At 40.9% G+C, this 24221-nt stretch overlaps 1 protein-coding gene across 1 annotated transcript in view; it reads left to right on the top strand.

Annotated features, from left to right (window-relative positions):
• Positions 1-7118, top strand: part of ALDH7A1 (aldehyde dehydrogenase 7 family member A1) — a 32773-nt gene extending 25655 nt beyond the window's left edge. Inside the window, exons 15-18 of the mRNA XM_020790656.3 lie at positions 1124-1221; positions 1474-1547; positions 3364-3439; positions 6653-7118. Of these exons, the coding sequence (XP_020646315.3) occupies positions 1124-1221; positions 1474-1547; positions 3364-3439; positions 6653-6707 (303 nt within the window). The 3' untranslated portion in view covers positions 6708-7118. The remainder of the gene's footprint in view (positions 1-1123; positions 1222-1473; positions 1548-3363; positions 3440-6652) is intronic.
• Positions 7119-24221: the final 17103 nt, after the last annotated feature.

The raw sequence follows: 24221 nt of genomic DNA on the forward strand, positions 1-24221 counted from the left end.
AAAACACACACTCTCACTCTGAAGCAGAAGCCAGGCAGTCCCAAGCCTTCTTCAATCGCACTCACTCTAACTGTCAGGGCGAAAGAGCTACAAAGAAGCAGCCTCGTCGCACCTACAGTTAGAAATTTGAATTTCCCACCTTTTTCCCCTGCTTTTTTCTGTTCGTAAGCTCCGGTCTCAAATAGAAGCAAAATTTTGTGACCGCAGCTGGTTGTAACTCGAAATGGTCGTATGTAGGAACATTCATAAGTCGAGGCACCATTGTAATTTTGTCAGTGGCTTCAGTTTGCAACTCCCCCTCCCCTGCAACTGTGAACAAACCAGTCAGTGCTGACTCTTGGCATTCTATTTAGCCAAGCTTTAGAGGCAGGCCTCACTTTCCAAAGGGATGGTTTCAGAATTGACAGTCACCATTTGCTGTCTTCTATTGCTTTTGCAGTTCTTAGCAAACCCACAGGCCATTCAGGCTGAAATGTAATAACCCCGTGAACTTAAATGAGAATCTGCAGATCTTTCCTTGACATGACACTCTTCCTGTTGGCTGTTCTTTTGTGATATCAAGCGTGACAAAGAGATTTGGAGAGCCTCTAAAGCTTGTGCAGATTTTGTTTCTCTCATAAAGATGTCACCACAATATGGACTAAAGTTTAAAGGCATGACATGGTACTTTGGATAAGGAGAACTTTATATATAAAGCAATTCCAGTGTCTGGTAGTTCATGGAATCCTGGCACATCCTTAATTTTCTCCTTTGCCACAGGCTTTCTGAGAAAACCTGTTCCCTAGCAACTTTACAGATGCATCTCTGAAGGCATGTAGGTAGAACATTGTGGTTGCTGAACAAGGATGTTCATGCATAGATCTTTCTAGGATCTGGTAGTGTGGCTCTCACCCTTACTCTGAATATGGGTATTTTAAATGCTCACCAAACTGGTCTGCAGGCCCAGCCATTCCCTTCTTCTGGGGGAGCCCTGGAACTGTGCAGCTTTCCCAAGGCCACACAGGCTGCAGGGACACTGAGGAATTGAACTCCCAAACTCTGGCTCCATAGCTAGATATCTAAACAAGCTTTAGCCAGTGTGTAATTCATTTTTAAGCTTCTAAGTTTGTGCTTTCATTTCCAGACAGAAGAAGAAGTCTTTGCCTGGAATAACGAAGTAAAACAAGGTCTCTCCAGCAGCATCTTTACCAAGGATTTGGGTAGAATATTCAGATGGCTTGGGTATGATCCTTATTTCTATTATAAAGAGATAAGCCACCTTGGTTCCTTTTCAGGAGAAAGGCAGAATATACATAGTTTAATTAATTCGATTGATTAATCGATCGATAGAGACAATACAGATCTACTTATACTAGATGACTGTTTATGTTTGAGGTTAGTTGTTGGAGTTTTTACCTTTCACTAATCCACATTGGTGTATGATTTGGTAATTAAAAACATTACTTTTAAATTTATGCTTTTTTTTCTTTCTAGACCGAAGGGATCAGACTGTGGCATTGTGAATGTGAATATTCCAACTAATGGTGCTGAAATTGGAGGTGCCTTTGGTATGTTGAGTTCCTACACTGATTGCCATCGTCACTGCTATAAATATGCCTAGGATGACAAAGTATCAATAAAACTGCCACTTCATCATTCAAGAATGACCAGTTTTGTATGTCATGAAACCAGTCTCAAATCTTTTTTGGGCGGAAAAACTTTGGGCTCAGAGAGATTTCTTGTGCCATCTAGAGCGTGGGGTGACTATTTCATTGTGTTAGAACCCTCCCGAACAATACTGGGCACCCCATACTCCCAAACAAGTTTTAATTTTTGGGTGGAGCAATATTATTTTGGCCAGTAGATGGGGCCAAATGGGATTTTTCAGCAAGAACCCATTCTTTAGGAATTTGTGATGGGTGGGTGGGTAGGCTGACGGCAAGAGCGAGCAGTTTGGGGGAGTGGGCATGTGAGGTTCCTGGGCCTCTAGAGGTTGCCCACCTCGATTCAGAAGTAGAACTTTACAGTTACAGAGACATGTGCTTAGGCATTTATTTAAAAGAAATGTACTGAACTACCCATTAGTTTAGAGTTTGGAGCAGCTATTCTTGCGTTCATATCATACTGTTACTAAGGAAACTGGCTTTATGCCATTTGCAACTACACCCCAATAACTTGATTTTACAAGAGCAATAGACCATATGTGACTCGGAGGTTGAATGCCACCATACAGGGCTGTTTTCATGGCCTTCAAGACCCTGGGAGTGTCTGCACCTTCAGAACTTGTTTAATTTTTGGCGGGATTTTTATTCCTCAGAATGTGCCACCTAGGGCACATGGGGGCAATATTGCCTTTTGTGGGGCTGCAGGATCCTTGGTGTCCCCACATTCCCCTGAATTTTTACAATTGTGGGGGGGGGGAATTATTTGTTTGTTTTTGGTCTCTAGAAGTTGCAAGAGGATTTCTTCAGTTTGTTTTTCTTTTAGTTAAACTTATTTTTCAGCATCATTGTGGCAACACTTTATTGTGCATAATCACCGCATGAAGCATTAAAAAAATATAAGACATTAAATATGAAAATTACCCTTTTGGCCACAGCCCCTACCCTTTAACATGATGTCCTTGGGCTACTGAAAAAAATGGCCCTGCTGGGATTGCCGGCCTCTGCTCTAGACCCTTAGTGTATTTCGCACAGTGTTGTAAAGTGTGTCTGACATTAGCTATCCAGGCTCTACACTTATACAGTGGGCTGTTTCAGAGTGGAACCATATTTCAATGTTAGAATGATCATTTAATCTTTTTCCCCCCCTGCTATGGCCATGAAAGGGGTTGCAAAAGCTCTTTTTCCCATTTTTAACTGACTGCAGGTCATTGTATCATTTGAGCCTGACACACCAGGGGCTTATGAAACTGGCTTGTTTGAACAAAGTGTAGTTGAGATCAAGGCTTTGGATTGCACAGTGAGCTGTGATTAGACTAAAACAGATGCAGAAGCTTGCAGGGTTCTTTAAAGCTGTACAGAGGAGGGGTGGCCTTCCCTAATAATTCTAAATACGGATTAGTATCACCTGTGATTTGGCTCAGTATAGCTGTAAGAATATAAGCAAGTGATCTGCTCACAGCCTTTATTTCCTTCTGTTTCATTTTTCCAGTCTTGAGTTAAAAATATATATATGGAGAAAATTGAGTTTTTAAAAACTATCATGAAAGCTATAAAACACTTGCATGTTTTCAGGAAAGGAGAATTTTGAGATTCAGAGGGGAGGAATTCGGTATAATGTGCAGTTTTCAATTGCTGGTCTGATTTAAAGCTGCTTTGAGAAATACATAACAATATCTTTTGGCTTTTAGACCCTTTAACATCTGTTTTATACTTCTTCTAGGTGGTAATAAGCATACTGGTGGTGGAAGGGAATCTGGAAGTGATTCATGGAAGCAATACATGAGACGATCTACTTGGTAAGATCAGAAGTGTTAGGCATGTGCAAATTTTCTCCGAATTGTTCCTGGGGTGAACTAACAATATCTACCTTTGATATGTGAAGAGCAGCTGTTCTCAACATGCTGTCCTTCCAGTATGTTGGACCCCAGCTGTGATTTCCAAAACATCTGGAAGGTTCCAGGTTGGGGAAGGCTGATTTAGATGCCTGTGCTAAAGAGTTGCAAAATTTCTAAACAGGATTTTTAATAATAATAATAATAATAATAATAATAATAATAATAATAATAATAATAATAATAATAATAATAATAATAATAATAATAATAATAATAATAATAATAATAATAATAATTTATTGTCATTGTAAGTATATACACATACAACGAAATTCACAGACACCCAGAGACCAGACACATGCACACACATAAAATTCCCAAACACTCCCCACCCACTAAAAGTCCCCCACTAAAAATACAAACATCTACACCGCAGGCCAAGTAACACAGTCCAACTAATTATTCACTACTGGTGGTCTTTAAGCTCATTATTAATTGCAATTATAGCCCTGGGATAAAAACTATTGAGAAAACGTGTGGTCCGAGTCTTAATTGTTCTATATCTTCTGCCAGATGGTAACAGTTCAAAAAAGTTATAAGCAGGATGGGAAGAGTCTCTCAGGATGCTATGCGATTTCCTTAGACAGCGGGATGTGAAGATGTCATCCAGGGTTGGTAGCTGGAGCCCGATGATATTTTTGACACTTAATAGGAAAGAGATCAGTAACAAATATTGCTTTTGTTTGACTTATTTACTTACTTGGAACTAGAATTGGAATAGTTTAGCTGAGAAACATTTGCTGGGAGTCAATTTGAAAGTGAACACCTTTCTTAGTGTAACTGAATAAAATACAGAAAAGGTTTGCAGTAAATCAGTATCAATGTGGGAGGCGTGATTACATTACAGAAGACTGTGCAAAACTTGCATCAGGGTGAGAAGATTTTGAAAGAACAGAAAATAATTCTTTGGAAGGTGGGCTGGGTAATCAAGCCATCTTTTTTTGGTGGTGTGGTATTGGTGCCTCTGTGCTGCCTTAAAGGGATGGTAGAAAGCATCATGATAGTTATTAGCAACAATGAATGTTGCACTTTCTGGAACAAGTTTTCACAAATACGAATGGTTGATACTGCAGAATATGGGATGCAGTAATATATAAACTTAATAACTGCTAGTTATTAAGTTTATGTAATCACCATTGCTCCAGTAGGTAAAGTGTAATCCTGGAGCCAAACTAGATTGTGACCGACATCATCAGCAGTTAATTAAAGAATTCCTTTTCATTCGGGGCATACTTGGTCTGTATACAATGAGATAAAGTTGCAGACACCCGAAAAATCACAAAAGAAACTCTTTAATTAGTGGCAGTCTGCTGGTGGTAGTGATGTCATTCCCATTGCAACAGCAGAACCCAAGAAAAATAAGCTGGCCAATGTGTCAGTTTGTGCATGTGTGTAAACTACCTTGTGTTTACTTTTAAAAACAACAGCCACAGGAACAACAGCAAGGTTTTGTATCATCATATGTTGAAGATGGGGATTTAACACATTCCACATGGTCCTTGTGGAAGTCCCCTCTGGGCTGCTCTTTCTCTCGGGAAGAAGCTGCCATGCTTCCATTTGATAAAAATGAGTACATTTTAATATATGTGTACATATTTTGGTTTGGCTCAAATGGTAAGAGAATTGGGCTTTATTCACTTCTTTTGAAATGCCAGTTGCTACTGACGTGCACATTTCCTCCAATCTGATTTCCTCATCATAGTGTGAAGAGTTAATCCTTAATTAACAAAATATTCTGTGAAATTCTGGGCACAGTATAGTCAAATACAGTGGTGCCTCTCTTAGCGATGTTAATTTGTGCAGAAAAAATAGCTGCTAAGCGATAACATCGCTAAGCAAAAATAAAAAGCCCATAGAAACACATTAAAACGTATTTAATGCATTCCTATGGGCTTAAAACTCATCTTTAAGCGAAGATCCTCCATAGCGCTGCCATTTTTGGTGCCTCTAAAGCGAGGAATCGTGCCTGAAAACAGTGGGTGGCCATTTTGTTTACCCGGTGGCCATTTTTAAACCGCCGATCAGCTGGCCGAAAATGGGGGCTTTGTGATGATCGCTTCCTTGCGATCATCACAAAGCGAAATTTCCCCATAGGGAACATCACAAAGCGATCGCTTTTGCGATCACAAAAACAGGGTTGCTAAGCGATTTCATCGCTATACGGAGCGATCGCTATGCGAGGCACCACTGTAAATTGATATTATGGATGTGACTTGTTCTGCAGTATGATGCCAGAACAGCAGAGGGAGCTCTTCATGCATAGTTTCCTAGTTTGTTGCTGCAATTCCTTCACTGGATGTTTTGGACACATTTTCAGTTTCTTTATTTCCATGATGTATCTTTTCATGCCCTATTCCTCCTTCGAGCCTTGGTTCGCGATATGAATTGGCAGAGTTAAATTTTAGTTCTACATAGCACCTTAATGTTTGAAGGAGGGATTTCAGTTTTGGTTTGGAACTTTCCGCTGCTAGCCCAGGATTCTTTACTCCACATGATTTGGCCCAGAGGTCCACCAAAACCTGAACTTCATCTATCCCCCCACCCCACTGACGTACCCCCAACCATGTCACACAAGGTCAGTAGGGGGCCACCAAACAGAACCTAAGCACTCTTGGCTGCGGGGCTTCACTGTCTGAGACAGCACCCAATATCTGAGCTGCAGCATCATAAAGACAAATACTATGAAAGCACTCACTTTTGAATACAACTTTTGTTTTCTCATCCTGTTTGGTTCTTAGCAAAGCTCCTGATTCCATGCTGGTACCTGTATTAATGGCTTACTTTCCCTATCTCTGGATTCTGCACAGCCTGCTCTACCAAATGAGACCAAAAGATCTGCATTCGTTTAAATGATGATATTCCCATGGTAGTGGAAACTGTACATCAGAGACTCTGCACTGTTTGGGAGTTCGCTTGATGGTCTTTCTATTTAACGCAAAGCTTCTCATCTTGGTCAGAGCATTTTTAGATGTGATTGGGCACCATAGAAATGGGATACTAGACTAATTTCTATGGTGAAAGTTGCACAGTTGAAAAATACATTGCCATTTTCTGCAGCGTGATCCAGTGGGTTCTATTCAATCTGTTTATCTAATTTTTCTGTTTATCTTTCAGCACAATCAATTACAGCAAGGATTTGCCTCTGGCTCAAGGGATCAAGTTTCAGTAACTACTTTGTGAATGCACTGCCTTGGCTGAATTCGGCCTATAAGAGCGAAACTCATGTTGGCCTGAAGCTACAGACTTACTAGGTGGAATCATCTAGCATTGAGGATACTTGTAACGGCTACAGTGTGCCTTCAATTGTGTTGATCTTGCAGTCATTTCAATAATGTACTTTGTCTTTGATGCAGCATTTTCAGAGTTCGGGTCAAGCTTCTGATGGAAAAGAGGGCCTTTTAAATCTTTTATCTTGTATTATGACCTGCAGAACCTTACAGCACCTTTTGTACCTAATAAACAGGGGCAAATGCATTTTGGACAATACATATATCATAAGCTACACTGCAGAAATGAAACTAGAACTTCTGCTATCATGGCGTACCTGCTTCCATTCTAATAAATTTCCTGGCTTCTAAAATGTCTTCTGTTTAGACAAACCTTATTTGGGGTTAGGTGGGATGTTATGTAGCTAGTATGTACTGCTGCTGATGAGGTGAATTTTTCTTTTTCCACTTTTCAGCTGAATGTATGAAGGGAGCAGAGCTGTGTGTGTCGCACACTTAAGGCAAACCCAAGCAAACAATAACAATACTGCTTTAAGACAAAATTCAATCAGTTTGGCTTTTTTCTTGTTACACAAACATCTCTTTGGTCTTCCCTCGTTTTTGGCGGTGCCTTCAAACATTTGTTGTTATTCATCCAGGTATTAGAATTGAAGCACTGATCGTAGGGAGCTACGTAATGCCTGAGGAAGCAGGCTAGGTAACTGAGGCCAGATGGATTTCCTTCGAAATCAGAATGATACAAAATCTTGAACCATCTTAGCTACAAATCCTAAGCAAAACTGCCTCTGAAGAAATCAGTGAGCTGTCAGCGGTCATTACTTTTCTATCACACAGGCCAGCCCTTGCTCCTAATCTCAGATGGCTTCTCCTCAGCAGCAATTAGCCAAAACTATTTTTAAAAGGGGTGGTGGGGGAATGAGAGAAACAAGCACACACTCTCAACAAAGTATTGCCTGTGCACTGCAGACGTCCCCCTAGCTCTCCCGTGCGCCCCCCTCTTGCACCCTCCCCTCCACACCTCCCAAATGTTTAGGCTCATGGAGGGCTTTAAGCAAAGCCTTAAACAGGACTTTGCAGTAAAACTGTAAAGGCAGACCAGATGTGGCAGAACAACTTGGTTAGTGTATTCTTATCAGAATGGCCTGAAAATTAACTTTTTTTTCCCAAGGAAATGGTTTCATGGATGGAGGAAAATGACCTTTCTTCACATTTTCTTGCTCCAGAACCTCCTCCCCCTGGCTTCTTTCTGACAGTGGCCACAGGTCATTCAAAAGAGACTAGCTGTAATTCTGCCTAGAAAGGAATGTCTGATCCTTTCAAAGTGAAGGCTCTATGGTTGTACTGAAAAGGCACTGAAAAGGAATTGGGTCCCAATGGTTTTTGAAAATCTGTTGTGAGTATATCTTGAGCATCCTTCCCCAAGATGGAAATGCCTGTCAACTGTTTTAGACTACAGTTCCCATCTTCATCAACCAGGAATACCAACGGTCAATGATGCTGGGGATTGTAATCCAAAACAAAGGGAAGGTACCAAGTTAGGGAAGATGTGGGGAAGCTTTCACTTTCCAGATGTCCTGGGCTACTATTCCTGTAGTCCTTTAGCAATGAAGACAAGATCTGAAAGGACAAATGTGATCCACAACAGCAGAGTTCTTGGGGGTTAAAAAACAAAACCAAATCAACTACAAGTTATCTTTCAGAACCACTGGGGTGGAAGCAACCATTTCAAACTAGTGCCTGTGACCTTTACTAAACATTCTTGGCATGAATGCCAATGCTGAAGATAAGCACTTTAGAGCAGCAGTATTTATGAGACGCTAATAAAACAAAGACAAGTTTAGCAATACTGTAAACAAGTTGATGTTCCTTAATTTCTAGTTTAATTATCAAATGCTATTGAGTAGATTATAAACTGCAGTTGCTGCTAGTTGATTATTGTTCCCTGAGGAAGCCCATCTGAGTAGCTGTAAAATATGTCCTGGAGCTGTGATTGTATTATGCGGTGCAAAAAGCTGCTTACAATTTAATTCATCTGCTGCTTGTAGCTTCTGCTGTTGCATACATTTAATTACCATTGAATGTATAACATCAGTGAATCTTGAGTCTTAAATTACATGGCTGGTCAATAATTCATTTGTTGGCACTGTATTGTTTTACTACAGAATGACCTTGGAATAATATAAGGACTGAAATTTAATGTCCCCCCTCATTGGCATCTTTAGAGTTTGGTCAATGGAAATGAACACTCTAAAAGGTTAGGTTTACTTGCTCTGTGCTTGTTAATGTCTTATACGTATAAATGCTACTGTTGATAAAACATAATTAATTGTGGGTCTAAATGAGCCAGTTCATTCAAGTAATTGCTTCCTCCTGCCCTTGTCTGAAGACAGGATTATCCGGAAACCAAACCATTGCTATGTGTTACATGTTGGATATTGGTTTCATGGAGGAAATGTAAGTACACAGCATCTCATGTGACAATGTGTGACTTTTGCCACACATTGTGGCAAACTAGGGTTTGGGATGTGGTGGCACTGCGGGCTAAACCACAGAAGACCAGCAGTCGTAAGATCGAATCCACGCAACGGAGTGAGCTCCCGTTGCTTGTCCCAGCTTCCGCCAACCTAGCGGTTCAAAAGCATGCAAATGCGAGTGGATAAATAGGGACCATCTCGGTGGGAAGGTAACAGCGTTCTGTGTCTAAGTTGCACTGGCCATGTGACCACGGAGGATTGTCTTTAGACAAAACGCTGGCTCTCTGGCTTGGAAACGGGGATGAGCACCGCCCCCTAGAGTCGAACACGACTGGACAAAAATTGTCAAGGGGAACCTTTACCTTTACGGTTTGACTAGTCACGTACAAGAATGCTTCTGACACATGGATGTGTTTTAAGGGTATGGTGTTACTGTGATAAGAGGGAAAAAACATACACCTATTATTTTGTCCAATGGTGTTTTGCCCTATGCTTATGTTTGTTTCCCACAGAAATCCATACAAAAGTTACTCTGTATGTGATTATATCTGTTGGAGGGAAGGTGTGACACCATGTCACAGTGTCACATCCCAGTGTAGTGTGCAGTTAAGTGTGGCACAGTAGTTAAGAGTCATGGACTGGGACTTGGGAGATCCAGGCTGTAATCTCCACTCAGCCATGGAATCCACTGGGTGACCTTGAGCCGGTCACTCTCATGCTGACTCAACCTCACAGCATGGGGTAGAGGAAGAATGCTCCATTATACTTATAAACAGAATCTCCCCAAATCCCCACCAGCCTCTTCTTGCTGCCCCACTTTGAGAAGATATGTCGGGCTTTCCCCTTAACTTCAGATCTTACGCAGCCAGGGTTCTGAATCACTATGCATATAGGAATCCACAAAGCCATGTTCTTGAGTTAGTCCAGTTCTCCAGGGTTTCAGATTGGTGCTCTCCTTACATGAAGGTTCCTCAATGCACAGGGGGATCTCCCAGGCAAATACTAACTAGGACTCAGCATGCTCAGTACGAGTGTGCTCTTTCATATTTTTGGAGAGCAGAATATTTTTGGAGTTCCCTTGCAGAATTCTAGGAGGTACAGTCAGAAGCACAAATTTACAGAGCAGCTTTCTGGTTACTTACCTCTGTTGCTGCCTTCTCTGGCCTGTTTCTACTTCCAAAGTTTACTGTGATGCTACCAGGGAGTTGCAGGTTTTACTGGTACCTATAGAAGGCACCTTCTGCAGAAAGTGCCCTTCATGTAGCCTATTTGGCAGCAATCATCCTTTGTGCCCCCCAGTTGGTCATCCACCCCATCATCACATGACCAATGTCCCCTGGGGGCAGAGGATGCTGGAGGTTGTAGTCTTTCTGCCCTGAGGTCTTTTCTCTCTGATGAAGCATCATTACCGGGAATACCCATAGTTCCTAGGTAGCACTGTGGCAGTTTCCTTGTTTTTGAAAGTAGAAATAAGCCAGTGAAAGCAGCAACAGAGGTAAATAACAAAAACAAACAAACAAACAAACAAAAAAAAAGGACAGCCTAACTGCTCAGCTTCCAAAATCAGGTAAAATCATACTTGATCTGGTTTGTATCACGATATAAGCCCATAGAACATATTTGCATACACGTCCCCCCAACGTGCCATGATTGGAGGTGGGCACGAACCACTGGTTCTGCAACACATGTTGGTTTGTTTTGTTAACCCTGAAAATCGGGTTGATTCTCCGGCAGAGGCAGCAGACTAAGACACGAGACAACCAGCTGTATAGAATGCCAATTATTTATTAAATTACACAGCTAGGGCCCAATCTCTTAAAGGCAGAGAAGAGCCCCGAAACACGGGTGCATGGATGTTTTATAGGAATACACACAAAGGGCCATAAACAGTTAGATTCTGATTGGTGTCCTGAACCCGAAACTTTGGATCTCTATGCCCATTGGCCCTAGATGTTCTGTGGGTCTGACTTATTGGCTACACCTGAATGTGTATATGATACGCATGCCCCCCTTGGCCTTAAGGTTATGAATTACTCAGATGGCGACTATGTGTCTGATTTGACAGTACCCAGATATTCGTTTTATCTCTGTCGTTTTGTTTATTGTTGCATTGTATATGGTGGCCTTCAAGTAACAGCTTTTCCCTTGGTGTCAAGATGGAAGTGCCTTAGTTTCCTCCCTACGCATACCAAGGGTGCCAATTATCTCCTTAATTGCCCTCTGAGCAGGCCTGTTGTTTTGGGAAGTGAAAGTTCTGTTCCTTGGGGCGATATCTCTCAGCTAGCAGATGGAAGGCCATTGAGGCCCCATGTGTTTTGATATGCAAGAGTGTGTTTGTAAAGTTAGCACCCTGGTGTGATTGTGGCAAGAGTCAGAAGAGATCTAAGTCAGGGTCAGTCTACAGTAAAAGCAGTTTCTAATACAGATACAGATACATTCAGATACATAAAGTTACACAAGTATTCATGTGCAAGACGTTACAATAATTAAGTTGTATTGAAACTAAATACAATTGCTGCGTTGTGGAAGATACAATTACTGCGTTGTGGAGGAAGCAATGGGAATAAAAGCGGTGCATGGAGTGAGATATAATAATAATAAAATGCTTATTTGTTAACCCTAGAATGGGCGGCCTTCAGTTTCCCAGCCGAGCAGGTGCTCGGAGCTTCAAAGCCCACCAGCAGGAGCAGGGTTCGAGAGCCCTCAACACCTGTTCAGCCGAGAAACAAACTGGCAGATCATTCCAGTTCTGCCTGTGACCACCGTTGGGGTAATAGCTGTATCTCCTCTGCTTTTCTCATGTTCTGCATAGAGTTTGCAGAGGCAAATATGCCTCCGCTTTTGTTCTGATAAGATCGCCCTCCTGACTGCACATGATGCTAAACCGGTGTGGTCAGTTTGCCCTTGCAGTGCCCAGGCCTCATTCTTACAAGGTTTTCTGCATGTCACAGCCACATCCTTGTATTCAAAGCAAATATCTTCGAATAGAATGTATGCTAACCCTAACCACTTTCGGTAATTGCAGCTGTGTTTTGAAACCAACCCAGATTGCACCAGTTCTGCAATAGCCCTGCAATGACTAGACTGAAATTTATTTAAAAACTGTTGGTTTTAACTTGGGCATAATTGCTCCCTAAGCTCCTCTTTTAACACAGATCTTGTCCGTGCCTGTAGGTCAATTATTCAAGGCAGCTTTTCCTTAAGGGCCCTTCATCCTATTTCACAAGGTCAAACTATACAAAGTAGAGGGCACATCATAAGAGGGGAAATGGCTGGTTTTGGAGGATACCTCCTTGAATCCTCCAAGCAGCATCACTCTGCCAGGCATGGGCTTCTGGGAGTTATTGTCAAAAAAAAAAATAAAAATTGCCCATCTCTGGGTAGCAGAGGGGATTTCTTTAAGGCCTGGTATTCTCGCTTTTCTCACTTTCCTACCTCACCAACCAGCTTTCTTCATTTAGCTTTGTTCATTCAGCTTCATCTGAAATCAGATTGCTGGCATGGAGCTCGCTGGACTTCGTTACTGCTCAGAACTGAAGCCACTCACAGAGCGCCTGCAAGAGACAAGACTTGTTTTGCTTTTGATCTCCATTGCTGGAATGCTTTATTGATGGAAGCTTGCTCACTGGGTACCCATATTACTATGTTTTTATGCAGCCCTTTTCTGTTCTCTTAGACATTTAAAATATTTTTTACAATATTCAAAATCTGCTATTTTAGTCTTTAGTGTAGCTTCAACTTGTGTTATTGACAGCTGTTTAATTCTTAAAATCTGAATTACTGTATATCTTATGCTGTATCAGTGCATTTATTTGGGGGCTTTTTTTGCCCTGAATGTAGGGTGTGTTTTTATTTTTTTTATGTTTTTGGCTGAATTACACAATATTTAGAGATGTATTTTATGAGGTATTTAACAAATAAAAACAAATAAAAATTATCCTTGGTCTGGTGCACTTGAGTGTGCACGCATATGTGTGTTAGCCATGTATGAGAGAGAGATATTGAGAGACAAATATGATATATAGTACCTTGGGTCCTTTAAGGAGGAAGGTAGGGTTAAAATATTCTAAATAAAATAAATAAATAAGTAGAGAGGTTACTTAGCTGTAACTCTGGTTCTTAAGTGGTCATCTGTGAATTCACACTAATGGGTTTAATCTGTGCCTGCGCAGAGGTCTCCAGAATATTCTAGAGCTCAAACATCCGTTTGCCAGGACCCGCCCCGTTAACACACGTGGTCTGCCTGTCCTGGCAATTACCTCAGTTCCCAACAGCCTGCCGCTGCACATTAAGACATATGTGACAGACAGAGGGGAGGATGGGCGGGAAGTGTGAATTCACAGATGACCATTCAAAGAACCAGAGTTACAGGTAAGTAACTTCTTTTTCTTCTTCGTGGTCTATATGAATGCACACTACCTCACAGCTGGAGGGACATCACGGCAAGACTGAGAACAAGACTGCATGACCAAAATTTGCATCTGACGTGGCCCTTATATCCAAACGATAATGGGATGCAAATGTCGACAGAGTGGACCAAGTAGCAGCCTTGCAAATATCTGGAATAGGTACATCTCACAGAAAAGCCGTGGAAGTGGCAATTGCTCTGGTGGAATGAACCTTAATCTGTGTAGGCAGAGGCTTTTGAGCAAGCTGATATGCGAGGCGTATGGTTTGAACAATCCATCGTGAGATGGTTTGAGGAGATACATGTGTCCTCTATGGGCAAATATATAGAAACAGTCTCTTAAACTTCCAAAAGGGGGCAGTTCTTTTGACATAGAATGCCAGGGCTCTTCTCACATCTAGAAGGTGGAGAGATCGCTCGAGATCCATTGCTGGTGATGGGAATAAGGTAGGGAGGACAATAGGCTGACGGACATGAAATTCAGAAAAGACCTTAGGGAGGAAGGAGATGTCTGGATACATTCTGACCTTATTGGGATGAAATTGCAGGAACGGAGGGTCTACTCATAGGGGTACAAGTTCGGGTGTTCTACAGGCCGATGTGATAGCAACTAGAAACAACACTTTAAAGGAGAGTAGATGCTCAGAAGAGGTGGCAAGAGGCTCAAAGGGTGGTAATGAGAGGCGACGGAGAACAATGTGCAGGGACCACTGTGGTGGAGGAGAAGGTCAGGATGGATGTAGATTGGCGACACCTTGAAGAAACTCCTTCAGAGTAGGATGTCTCAAGAATAAGGCAGCATCTGAGTCCTTTAGTTGGTGGGCTATAATCGCAGACATATAAACTTTGATTGTAGACAATGAGAGATGACAATAGAAGAGATAGGGGAAAAAAAGCCAAAACCATGGAAAGAGTAGTTGGAGCCATAGGGAGATCATTTTGATGAGCGGATTTCTAGAAAGCAGACAATTTATAAGCATAAAGCTGGTTTGTGGCAGGTTTTCTGCATGAGCGAGGATGGTGCTCAACAAGGGTGGATCCTCCACGCTGTGAGGTGGAGAGATTGTAGGTCAGAATGGTAAGTTTGCCCCTGATGCTGGGTGAGAAGAAGAAATGCTAAATTAGTTGGCTTTAAACAGAAAATGATCCCCAAAATGAGTCTTTAAGGCAGTAAAGGAACATTTGGTCTTTAATCTTCCAATACACCAATGTAACTGTTGTTCTGAGATAAAACAGACAACTGTAACTATGTTGTGCTGTTTCATATTCGGAATTATTTTTGTAAGTCATTCTTGAATACCACAGGAGCAGTGCAAGCCTTCCCACTGTCCAAAGAAGAAAGCAAAGGGTCATCCCTGCACAAGTGGCCTGGAGGCTGCTGTCACCTTCCATCATCTGCCTCAATCCCATTCTACCTATGCTTCATGCTGGGAAAAGCACGTGGATGGCAGTAGTGATGGTGGTGAGGTGAGGTGATCCCCGCCCACCCTACAGAAGAAAACAAGGGGGAAGGGGGGGATGGTGGTTGTATAGTGGTGCCCTGCATAGTAAGCGCACCGTTTAACGACGAATCCGCATAGTGAGGGGTTTGGGGCCATCGCTGGAGCAATCACCTAGTGATGGCCCCTATGGGGAAAAATTGCTTTGCGACGATCGTGGGGACGCGGTCGCCGCAAAGCCCCCATTTTTTCCCCAGCTGATCGGCGGTTCCAAAATGGCCACCACAAAACAAAATGGCGACCGCTGTTTTGCCTCGCTTACAAGGCACCCAAAATGTCTGCCACAATGGAGATTTTTCGCTTAAAGGTAAGTTTTAAGCCCGTAGGAACGTATTAAACCCATTTCAATACGTTCCTATGGGCTTTTCATTTCCGGATAGCGATGAAATCACTTAGCGAGGGTTTTTCCGGAACGGATTAACCTCACTAAGTGAGGCTTTCAGAGCGCTTTCTGCTGGGCACTTGGTTGCTTCTCAGCTGCTACAAGGCAGGGAATGTTCTGAACCACCCACATGACGTTGGCTCCAAGACCTCCTTGGAGCCAGAGACACCCTACACATCTGAGGCCCAGAAGCAGCCAGCCTGTGGAAGTAGTATGGAGCAACAAGGCCTTTGGCAAATAGTTATGGGTGGGAGACAATGGCCCACTTTCTGTCCCTAATACAGAGCTGACTGCCTCTCTGCAACTTATTGCAGGACTGGACTTGGAACAAAAATAGCCTGTTAGTGGCCAGTGCTCAGCTCAGTCCAGAAACATGGTCTGTCCGGACCCAGCTGTCCTTGAGAGTTGTTGGGTACCAAGTCTCCTCATCCTGGGCCAGCATGGCCTGTGATGAGGTTGGCAAGGGGTTCTAGGGGTTGCAGCCCAACATGTCTGAACTGCTTCGGAGGGTTGCAGGTTTGGGGAAGGCTGATGTCAACACTGAAGATTTTAAATAAAAGGACAACAATAAAAAGACCTGTGTATAGAAGCTAAGCTTGGAGAATGAGAGAAATACCAGTATGATGACAGTGTCTCTCTCTCTCTCTGACTTTCTTTAGTGTTATTATCGTGTAGCCTTTAGGTGTCACTGTTGGTCAGAGGGAATATATATATTTACACACACACACACACACACATATCTTCTTTGCTGAGCTGGAAGAGTGTGCTTTTCCCAGTTCTCTCTTTCTTCTCATGAGGTCAAAACAGATCAGCCTTTGCATTCATTAAGGCAGATGTGTGAAATGCAAACCTCCACTTCTATGAGCTCCTTTATGTTCCAGCACAGCTGGGGACATGGCATTTTTTTAAGCTGATAATTACATCTACTTCACTCAGCTTAAATCTCAGTTGATTAATATCATTCTACATACATACAGCTCCAAGAAGAGAGATGAAAATAGTGTTACAGTTTAATTGCAGTTGAGCAACCAACAGCATTCTACGGTAAATAGCAGAGCCTATTATTTAAGCAGTCTAAATGCCTCTGTCCTACTTTTAAGTATGTTGTTTGCTCAATTCATGCAACAGATACTTTCCCAGATAGGCCAGCGGTAATGTCATTGCCACACATCTCTTTGTTCCGAGTCTGCGGAATGTGGTTACAGCAGTTTTTTCTCCCCCTGCCCCCAAAGGTACTACCTCCTTCTGCCCAGACTTATAACGCAAATCAAGGCAGACTTTTTTCAAAAAAAAGTGGGTTAATCTGATGAAATACACACCTGACATTTGGGAGGCCATAATGAGAAACTAACTTTTGGAGAAATGAGGAAAAGATGGGCTTAGAACTTAAATGAAGGGAATGCACCTATGCACGAGCATAGTTTCTCTTTCCTTCTTAAATGAAACATATTATAATATTAAAACACCATTAAACTTAAAACAATTTTGAAAGAAAAACACTAAAACAAATACATTGTACACATCTCCCCACCTGATGGTTAGGAAATCATCCTCAACAACGTGAAATACAAGGGGAGGAAGCCGACCAGAATTCCATGCACCACATTGATTTTTGTCTGTTTTCCAGTGTGTAAAATAATAATAATAACCTTTGAACTGCAGAGCTGGAAGGGACCCTCTGGAACATCAAGTCCAACCACCCTCAAGGAGGCCACAGTGGGGAATTGAACTCCCAACCAATGGCTCCGGACTTTATCTATCTATCTATCTATCTATCTATCTATCTATCTATCTATCTATCTATCTATCTATCTATCTATCTATCTATCTATCTATCTATCTATCTATCTATCTATCTATCTATCTATCTATCTATCTATCTATCTATCTGGTCTTGTGGCCACTCTATCATATATCTCAAGTTAGAGCAACCTCTCCAGTATCATTCATTTCAATTTATATCCCTCCTGTCTCCCAATTGATAAACCAAAGGTAGCTTTCAGAATGGTGTGTGGGGAAACATGATAGATACAGAAATTAAAATACTCCCATATCCACAGGGGTTTGGTTCCAAGCCCTCCCATGGATGTTGAAAAACATAGATTATAGTGAATGCTATTTTTAACAGCAAACAATATGCATAGCATGGCCTCTGGTTCCTTCTAGTGACCAGTTTTGATAACTTCATTTTTAGAAATACATATTTCTGGGATTTATCTTTTAATATTTTAAATATTTTTAGACCAGGGGTAAGTGAATCAGCAAATACTGATTCTACAGATACAGGGGTCGTGCTGTATCAAAAATTCCATGAGACATATAATAATATTAATATGATGATATTAAAAGACCATTAATGTAAAAACAAAAGCAGCAAGAAAAAAAACCAGAAAAAGAACAAAAGACATACACAGATCAAAAAGAGCCTTAAAGAAAAAACTGCAGCATCTCCTGTTGAAAATTCTCTCAGATCAGTGGCCAAATGGCTAAGTGATGAGAAAAGTTTGTTTGCCAGAAGGACAGATGAATGGAGGCCAACCTGGGTTTCCATGGAAGGGAGTTCTATAGCCTCATGGCAGCCCCTAAACAGGCCTTCCATGAGTTTTCATCAAGCATGCTTGTGAGGGCAGTGGGTTCAAGAGAAAGTCCTCCTTTGAAGATCTAAAAACCAGGGGAGGTTCATTTGGGGAGATGTAATCCTACAAATAGCTTGCATCCAAGCCATATAGGGCTTTATAGGTTATAACAAGCACTTTTTATATGACATTTTTCAAAATTCAGAACTACTGTCTGAATCTTTCTAAATACCTTAGATACAATCCCCAAATCCACTGGGGATTGGTTTCAAGCACCCTGTGCATACTAAAAACCATGGATAATACCAAACACAATTTATATACAGTAGCATGGTAAAAGGAAAAGAAAAAAGAAAACAATATTTTCACGTGCATTACCAGAACTGGCCACTAGTGAGTACTAGAGACCATGCTATGTATTCTTCACTAACAAGTATTCATAGCATGGTCTCTGGCTCCCTCTATTGGCTGGTTCTGGTAATACATGTGAAAGTAGCTTATTCTTGTAAAATTTTTTAAATATTTTCGGATTGTGGATAAGTGAATCAGTGGATACTGATTCTGTGGATAAAAAGGTCCTACTGTAGAAATAAGGTGGTGTTGGGAACTATAACAGGCAAGAACTTGAAAATTTACCTTTTTGAAATACTTCATTACATTTTCAGTTTGAAACTATGTGCAATAAGGTTCACTTGCATTTACATGCCAGAATCCTCCTCAGCAAAGACAGAGTGGAAAGGCATGTCATGCAAATTGTTTTCCCCCGTGTTGGGCCATCTGTTGTATGAACACATAATTGGTTGCAAAACTGGGCACATTCTCTTTCTTTTTTAGAACTGGACAGGCACAAAATTGCTCCTGGAGGGCCACATGTGACCCACAAGCTGTGTTTTGCTCATGCTTGTCTTATCTGTCATAACACATCTTTTAAAGAAATGCTCCTCATTTCCTTATAGGAGCAGCATGCTTTCTCTCTGTTACGTCCACTGCAAAAAGGATAATGGTTGGTGAATTTTGCTTTTTGAGGTGCATTGACCCTACAGAACCTAATATTCAGAGGTCACATGGGGACTGCTTTGAAGATTCAGGCTAGTCCAAACAATAGTAGCCCTAAGCCATGTGAGGCAACAAGGGCTGTACAGCCCAAATTATCCACCGTGGTGTCATTTCCTATGCTACACAGTACCCCTTTTGCTGCAATATATCCATCAGATTATCAATTAAAGTTTCAGAGTTGCAAAACTGGTTGCTTGGGTTTGCTGGGTGTATATGAGTAACCGGAGAAGAGGACACCGGCTGGGGAAGCATTTTTTTAAAAGTCTGCTTTTGCCCTGTATTTACTTCTTTTAATAGTTTTTCCTTCTTCTCTTTTAATGTTTTAATAACATTTTAAAATGGATCTTAGAGTACAGCAGAACAAACTGGAGACTGGATAGCCATTTTCTAATGGAAGACAGGAGGAAGACAGATTTGCTTTCTTAAAAATATTAATTCCGCCCCTGCTGTGAATGTTTCAAAAAGAAGGATAATCGTGTGTGTGTGTGTGTGTGTGTGTGTGTGTGTGTGTGTGTGTGTGTGTGTGAGAGAGAGAGAGAGAGAGAGAGAGAGAGAGAGAGAGAGAGAGAGAGGATAGATCTCTAGCTACCTGAGTACAGTGGTGCCTCGCTAGACAGTTACCCTGCATGACAGTTTTTTCACTAGACATTGACTTTTTGCAATCGCTATAGTGATTCGCAAAACAATGATTCCTATGGGGGAATTTCGCTTTGGCCCCTGCTTCACAAACCGATTTTCGCTATATGACGATTTTGACAGCTCCCTCCGCACTCGCAAAACAGGTATTTTTGGGACCTAAGCTTCGCAAGACAGCGATTCAAACAGATGATTGGTGGTTCGCAAAGCAGCTTTCCTATAGCCGATCTTCGCTAGACAACGACGATTCTTCCCCATTGGAATGCATTAAACAGGTTTCAATGCATTCCAATGGGGAAATGCTTTTCGCTAGACCATGATTTCGCTAAACAGCGATTTCAGTGGAACGGATTATCATTGTGCAGTGAGGCACCATTGTATTCTACTTGTACTTTGTCTAGATTAGAATTTCACCTCATTCACCTTCCTGGAATGGGGGACTGAAAATCACCCAAAGAATTAATTTAGGATTTACTTACTGCATTTGTGCAGAAGTGGCAGCTAATAATAATTTTGCATATGACTGATCCCAAGGACCTGCTTAATGTTGCTGAAGTGAATTTAAGCTTTAAATCGCTTGGCAATTAGAAAGGAGGTCCGTACCATCCCTTTGATAACTGTAGGTTCATGTCTTAATAATAAGGAAATAGAACATAAAGTACAGATAGTTATGTAGCATTTCAAGTAATCAGTTGCCGTCAGAGCAGGCCTCTCTAATCAGTGGCACTTATGGAGGAGGTGACTCACCCAATCTCCATTGTTTCAATGGGCCTTCTCTAGTGTGACACACCTTGTTGATGGCACAATACCTTTCAGGACAGGCCAGCTGAGAGGAAGGAGAGTCTTTAACTAGAACATTGTGAGGGGCTGTATAATATTTGATCTTAAAGCACAAATATTTCTTCCAGACCAGGTGGGTGCATAATGTGCAGTTATAGCACCATTATTTTATGTACTATTCACACAACAGTTAAGGATCAGTGTTAAATTCCTTGTTGCTGTTACCTAAGTTTCTAAAGGTCATAAGATATATTTGTTAGGTCTGATAAGAAGATTTAGAATCCTGTTTTCTCTCTTCCTACCACCACACATTTCAGAATAATTGTGGTCGCTCACATCACCTTTAGTTGCCCCTCTACGGTTCTGGATTTGAACCATGATAATAAGCATACGTTATCCAGGGATTCCGAAGGTTTTTTCTTTTGTTATCAACAACAGAAAGATAATTAAAATGTAAAGAAAAACTTTGTACCAGAGCTAGACTGTTTTCCCCGCTACACAATCCTTCTGTTTCTGCCTGTTGTGCCATATGATGTTGCCATGCCATTTCATCCTTCTGAAACAGAGATCAATGTCATGGAAAATAATGTGTGAAATCATGCACATCATTTGTGGCTCATCATCCTCTCTGCATCTCTGATCTCATGGCCTGACAAAACAGAGTTGCACATGCTCATTCCTGCACATTTATTTGAGGTCACCATGATTTGAGATCTGAATCCCAGCTCTCTGGTTTTCATACTGGTAAGCACTGTTTTTCTAGGTGTCTGTGACTTAACACAAAGAAAGTTAATTTTTAATTTTTCACTTGGCAGCACATTCAAATGATTGCCTTCCAATCTCCTGCTAAGCATTGGCAAAATGCCTTCTCAATGGAAAATGACCTCGTTGAATCCTATTATTTAGGAGAACAGGAGTTGCTAATTGCTTTCATGTTCTTGACCGGCACCTGCGCTTATCTGTGTTATCAAAGATCACACACTTGTTTGTAAAGAGCTGGTTCAATCCTGAAATAAACTTGTTCAAAATCACAGTTTGCTTTTTTGTTATCCTGCTCCTCTATTAGAAAATAATCAAGGCAGCTAAGATTGCAAATAATAAACAATAACACAGCAAGCTAAACATTTATTTTTCTCTTCTATTTTTTGAAGAACCAGTTGCTTTTGTTATGTGCCATCAAGTTACTTCAGACTTAGAGGGGCCCCATGAATGAGCGATCTTCAAAATGTCCTATCATTAACCGCCCTGCTCAGCTCTTGCAAAAGTAAGGCTATTGTTTCCTTTGTCAAGTCAATCAATTTCCTATTTGGTCTTCCTCTTTTCCTGCTGCTTTTCCAGCATTACTGTCAATTCCAAAGAATCCTGTCAATAATATATTAAATTGCTTATGTTTCATTCACCAATGTTCACTCTTTCATCTGCAACTTGGAAATCTACATTTAGAATCCTGACCCTATTTCTGTCATCTTTTATTTTTTTTCTCCTGTCATTAACAATTTTAATTGTTTGCTTAGCCATTCATCTAGGCTTTTATTTTCTTGTGATTACAGGATTAGTCTTTTTGCATTCTTCCCTTACATCTCTGGTTTCCATCCACAGATTCTTCTGGTTCATGGTCAATTGAGTTTAGTAATGCAGATATCTTCTTCATATGGGCTTCAATTTCACCAGAAATGTTACTGAAATTATATTTTGGCACTGTGCTCTATTTGGTGTTCTTTTTCAGCTTTAGTACAAGTTTTGATATTAACAGTTCATTGTCAGTAATACAATCTGCTTCTTCACTCATTACTTCCACTTATTTAGTCAACTGGGTTTCTGTATTAGTCATCTGATGACATCCATGTGTAAAATTGTCTGTCAGGATTAATAAAACTTATATTTGCATTTTAAACACTGGTGGTGTCACAGACTTCTGAGTCATTCTCCTGATGCCTATGTCTGACTCCTAGTAGTGTAGAATTCTCCAACAATATTTGATTCTGCTTTGTTTCCTATTTTTGTGTTCCAATAACCAATGATTATCAGCAAACCTTTTGATGTGTGATTGGTCTCCTCCTGGATACTTGCATAAAACCTTTTGATTTCTTCTTCCGCATCTGTCATTGGAGAACAGACTTTATAATTCATGTTATAGCCTCTAACTGCTTGTACTACATCTTGTCTCAGTATTAGAGCCACACTATTTCTTCTGATTTTGTGACAGATCAGTAGTCAAATATTTGTTTGTATTAACACTGTTAAGGAGCAGTGGTCAACAACGCGTAGTGGAAAAAGTCAGCAGAGATTGAGAATGGAGGATCTCTCTTGGAAAGACACAAGTACAAACTTTAGAAATGTGAAGACATGATTGGGCAATGTGGAATGCATTTATAGCTGTAGCAAGCAATAAGTGAATATTGAAATGATTTTTTTTTTAAAAAATCTGCCAAACTGATAGACAATCCTTGAAATTCTCATTGGAAAAATGTTTTGATGCTGCTTTAACTGATATATCATTCTGTATAATGAGCTTGTGAGAATAAACTAGGCAGAATTTATACAGCCAGATAACTGTCTCCATACATTTCTACAAATTTCTGATTCAGAAATGTTATACTGCAGAAAGCTGCTGTTCAAAGTGATTGCTGATCTTGCTGGCTTCTTTGCCCATGTTCACATTGAGTTGCTCAAGTGCAACGGACAACTGTTGCCATGTGAGCGGCAGAGCTTAAGCAACAGCGATACGCGATACCAATTACTCACATAATTTCAGTGGGTGCAGTGGAGCATTCCTATAATCTTTAATTTGGCAGTCAAACCCAATACTGGAATCAGTTTCACCAGGAAAGGTGTTAGTGGTATCAGGTGCGTGGCAATGAAGGTGCATCTTCTTGGTTATGAACCACCAAAAAACCAGCAACAACAAAACAGTTTATGTAAGAGATTTGGATTAAGGTGATGTTGCAGCAAGTTTAAATAATCCACTGCACAGCTAGAACCTATATGTAGGGAGCTAAAGGAAATCATGTGTGTTTTAAGCAGATTGCTGAACACATTGATAATCTGAGCTACCTACCCAAGAATGAAAGCATTCTTTGGCTAGCAGTGATCCTGTGTGAATGGGACTCAATATACCGGATTAAACAGTTTCAAACTAAATTGCTGTAACTAATATGAGCTTACAATACAGAACCACTGCTTTTTAAGGAAGCTGTGAAAGCTGCTAGTTACAATGGCATTTAAATAGGTTGATTTCTTTAAATAAATACATAATATGTACAGACATTTATCTTACTGTTTGATGGCTACCGTTGTTAGAATTTATGTGATCTATGTTGTATATGAGATTAAACATGCAATACAAGTGTCAATGTCCAGATCTTGCCATTACACTACATGGTTATTTAAGCCTTGTTTGCTTCCATGTAGACTTACCTTGGGATGCTATGTAAGGGAAAGGGCATTTTTCTACTTGCAGATGTTTCAGCTTGATTTTTGAAATCTATAGCAAATTGCTTGTGCCTTGCATCAGTGAGATAAAATCCAGGCAGGTGTTATGCATGTTGGGCTTCTGGGCTGAAGATGAGAAAGAACAGAATGCAAAGAGACAGAGCCCAAACCAACCTGTGCCTTACCCTATACTATAGCTTCTCTGTTCAACTC

The sequence above is a fragment of the Pogona vitticeps genome, chromosome 2 (assembly GCF_051106095.1).
Source record: "Pogona vitticeps strain Pit_001003342236 chromosome 2, PviZW2.1, whole genome shotgun sequence".
Lineage (NCBI taxonomy): Eukaryota > Metazoa > Chordata > Lepidosauria > Squamata > Agamidae > Pogona > Pogona vitticeps.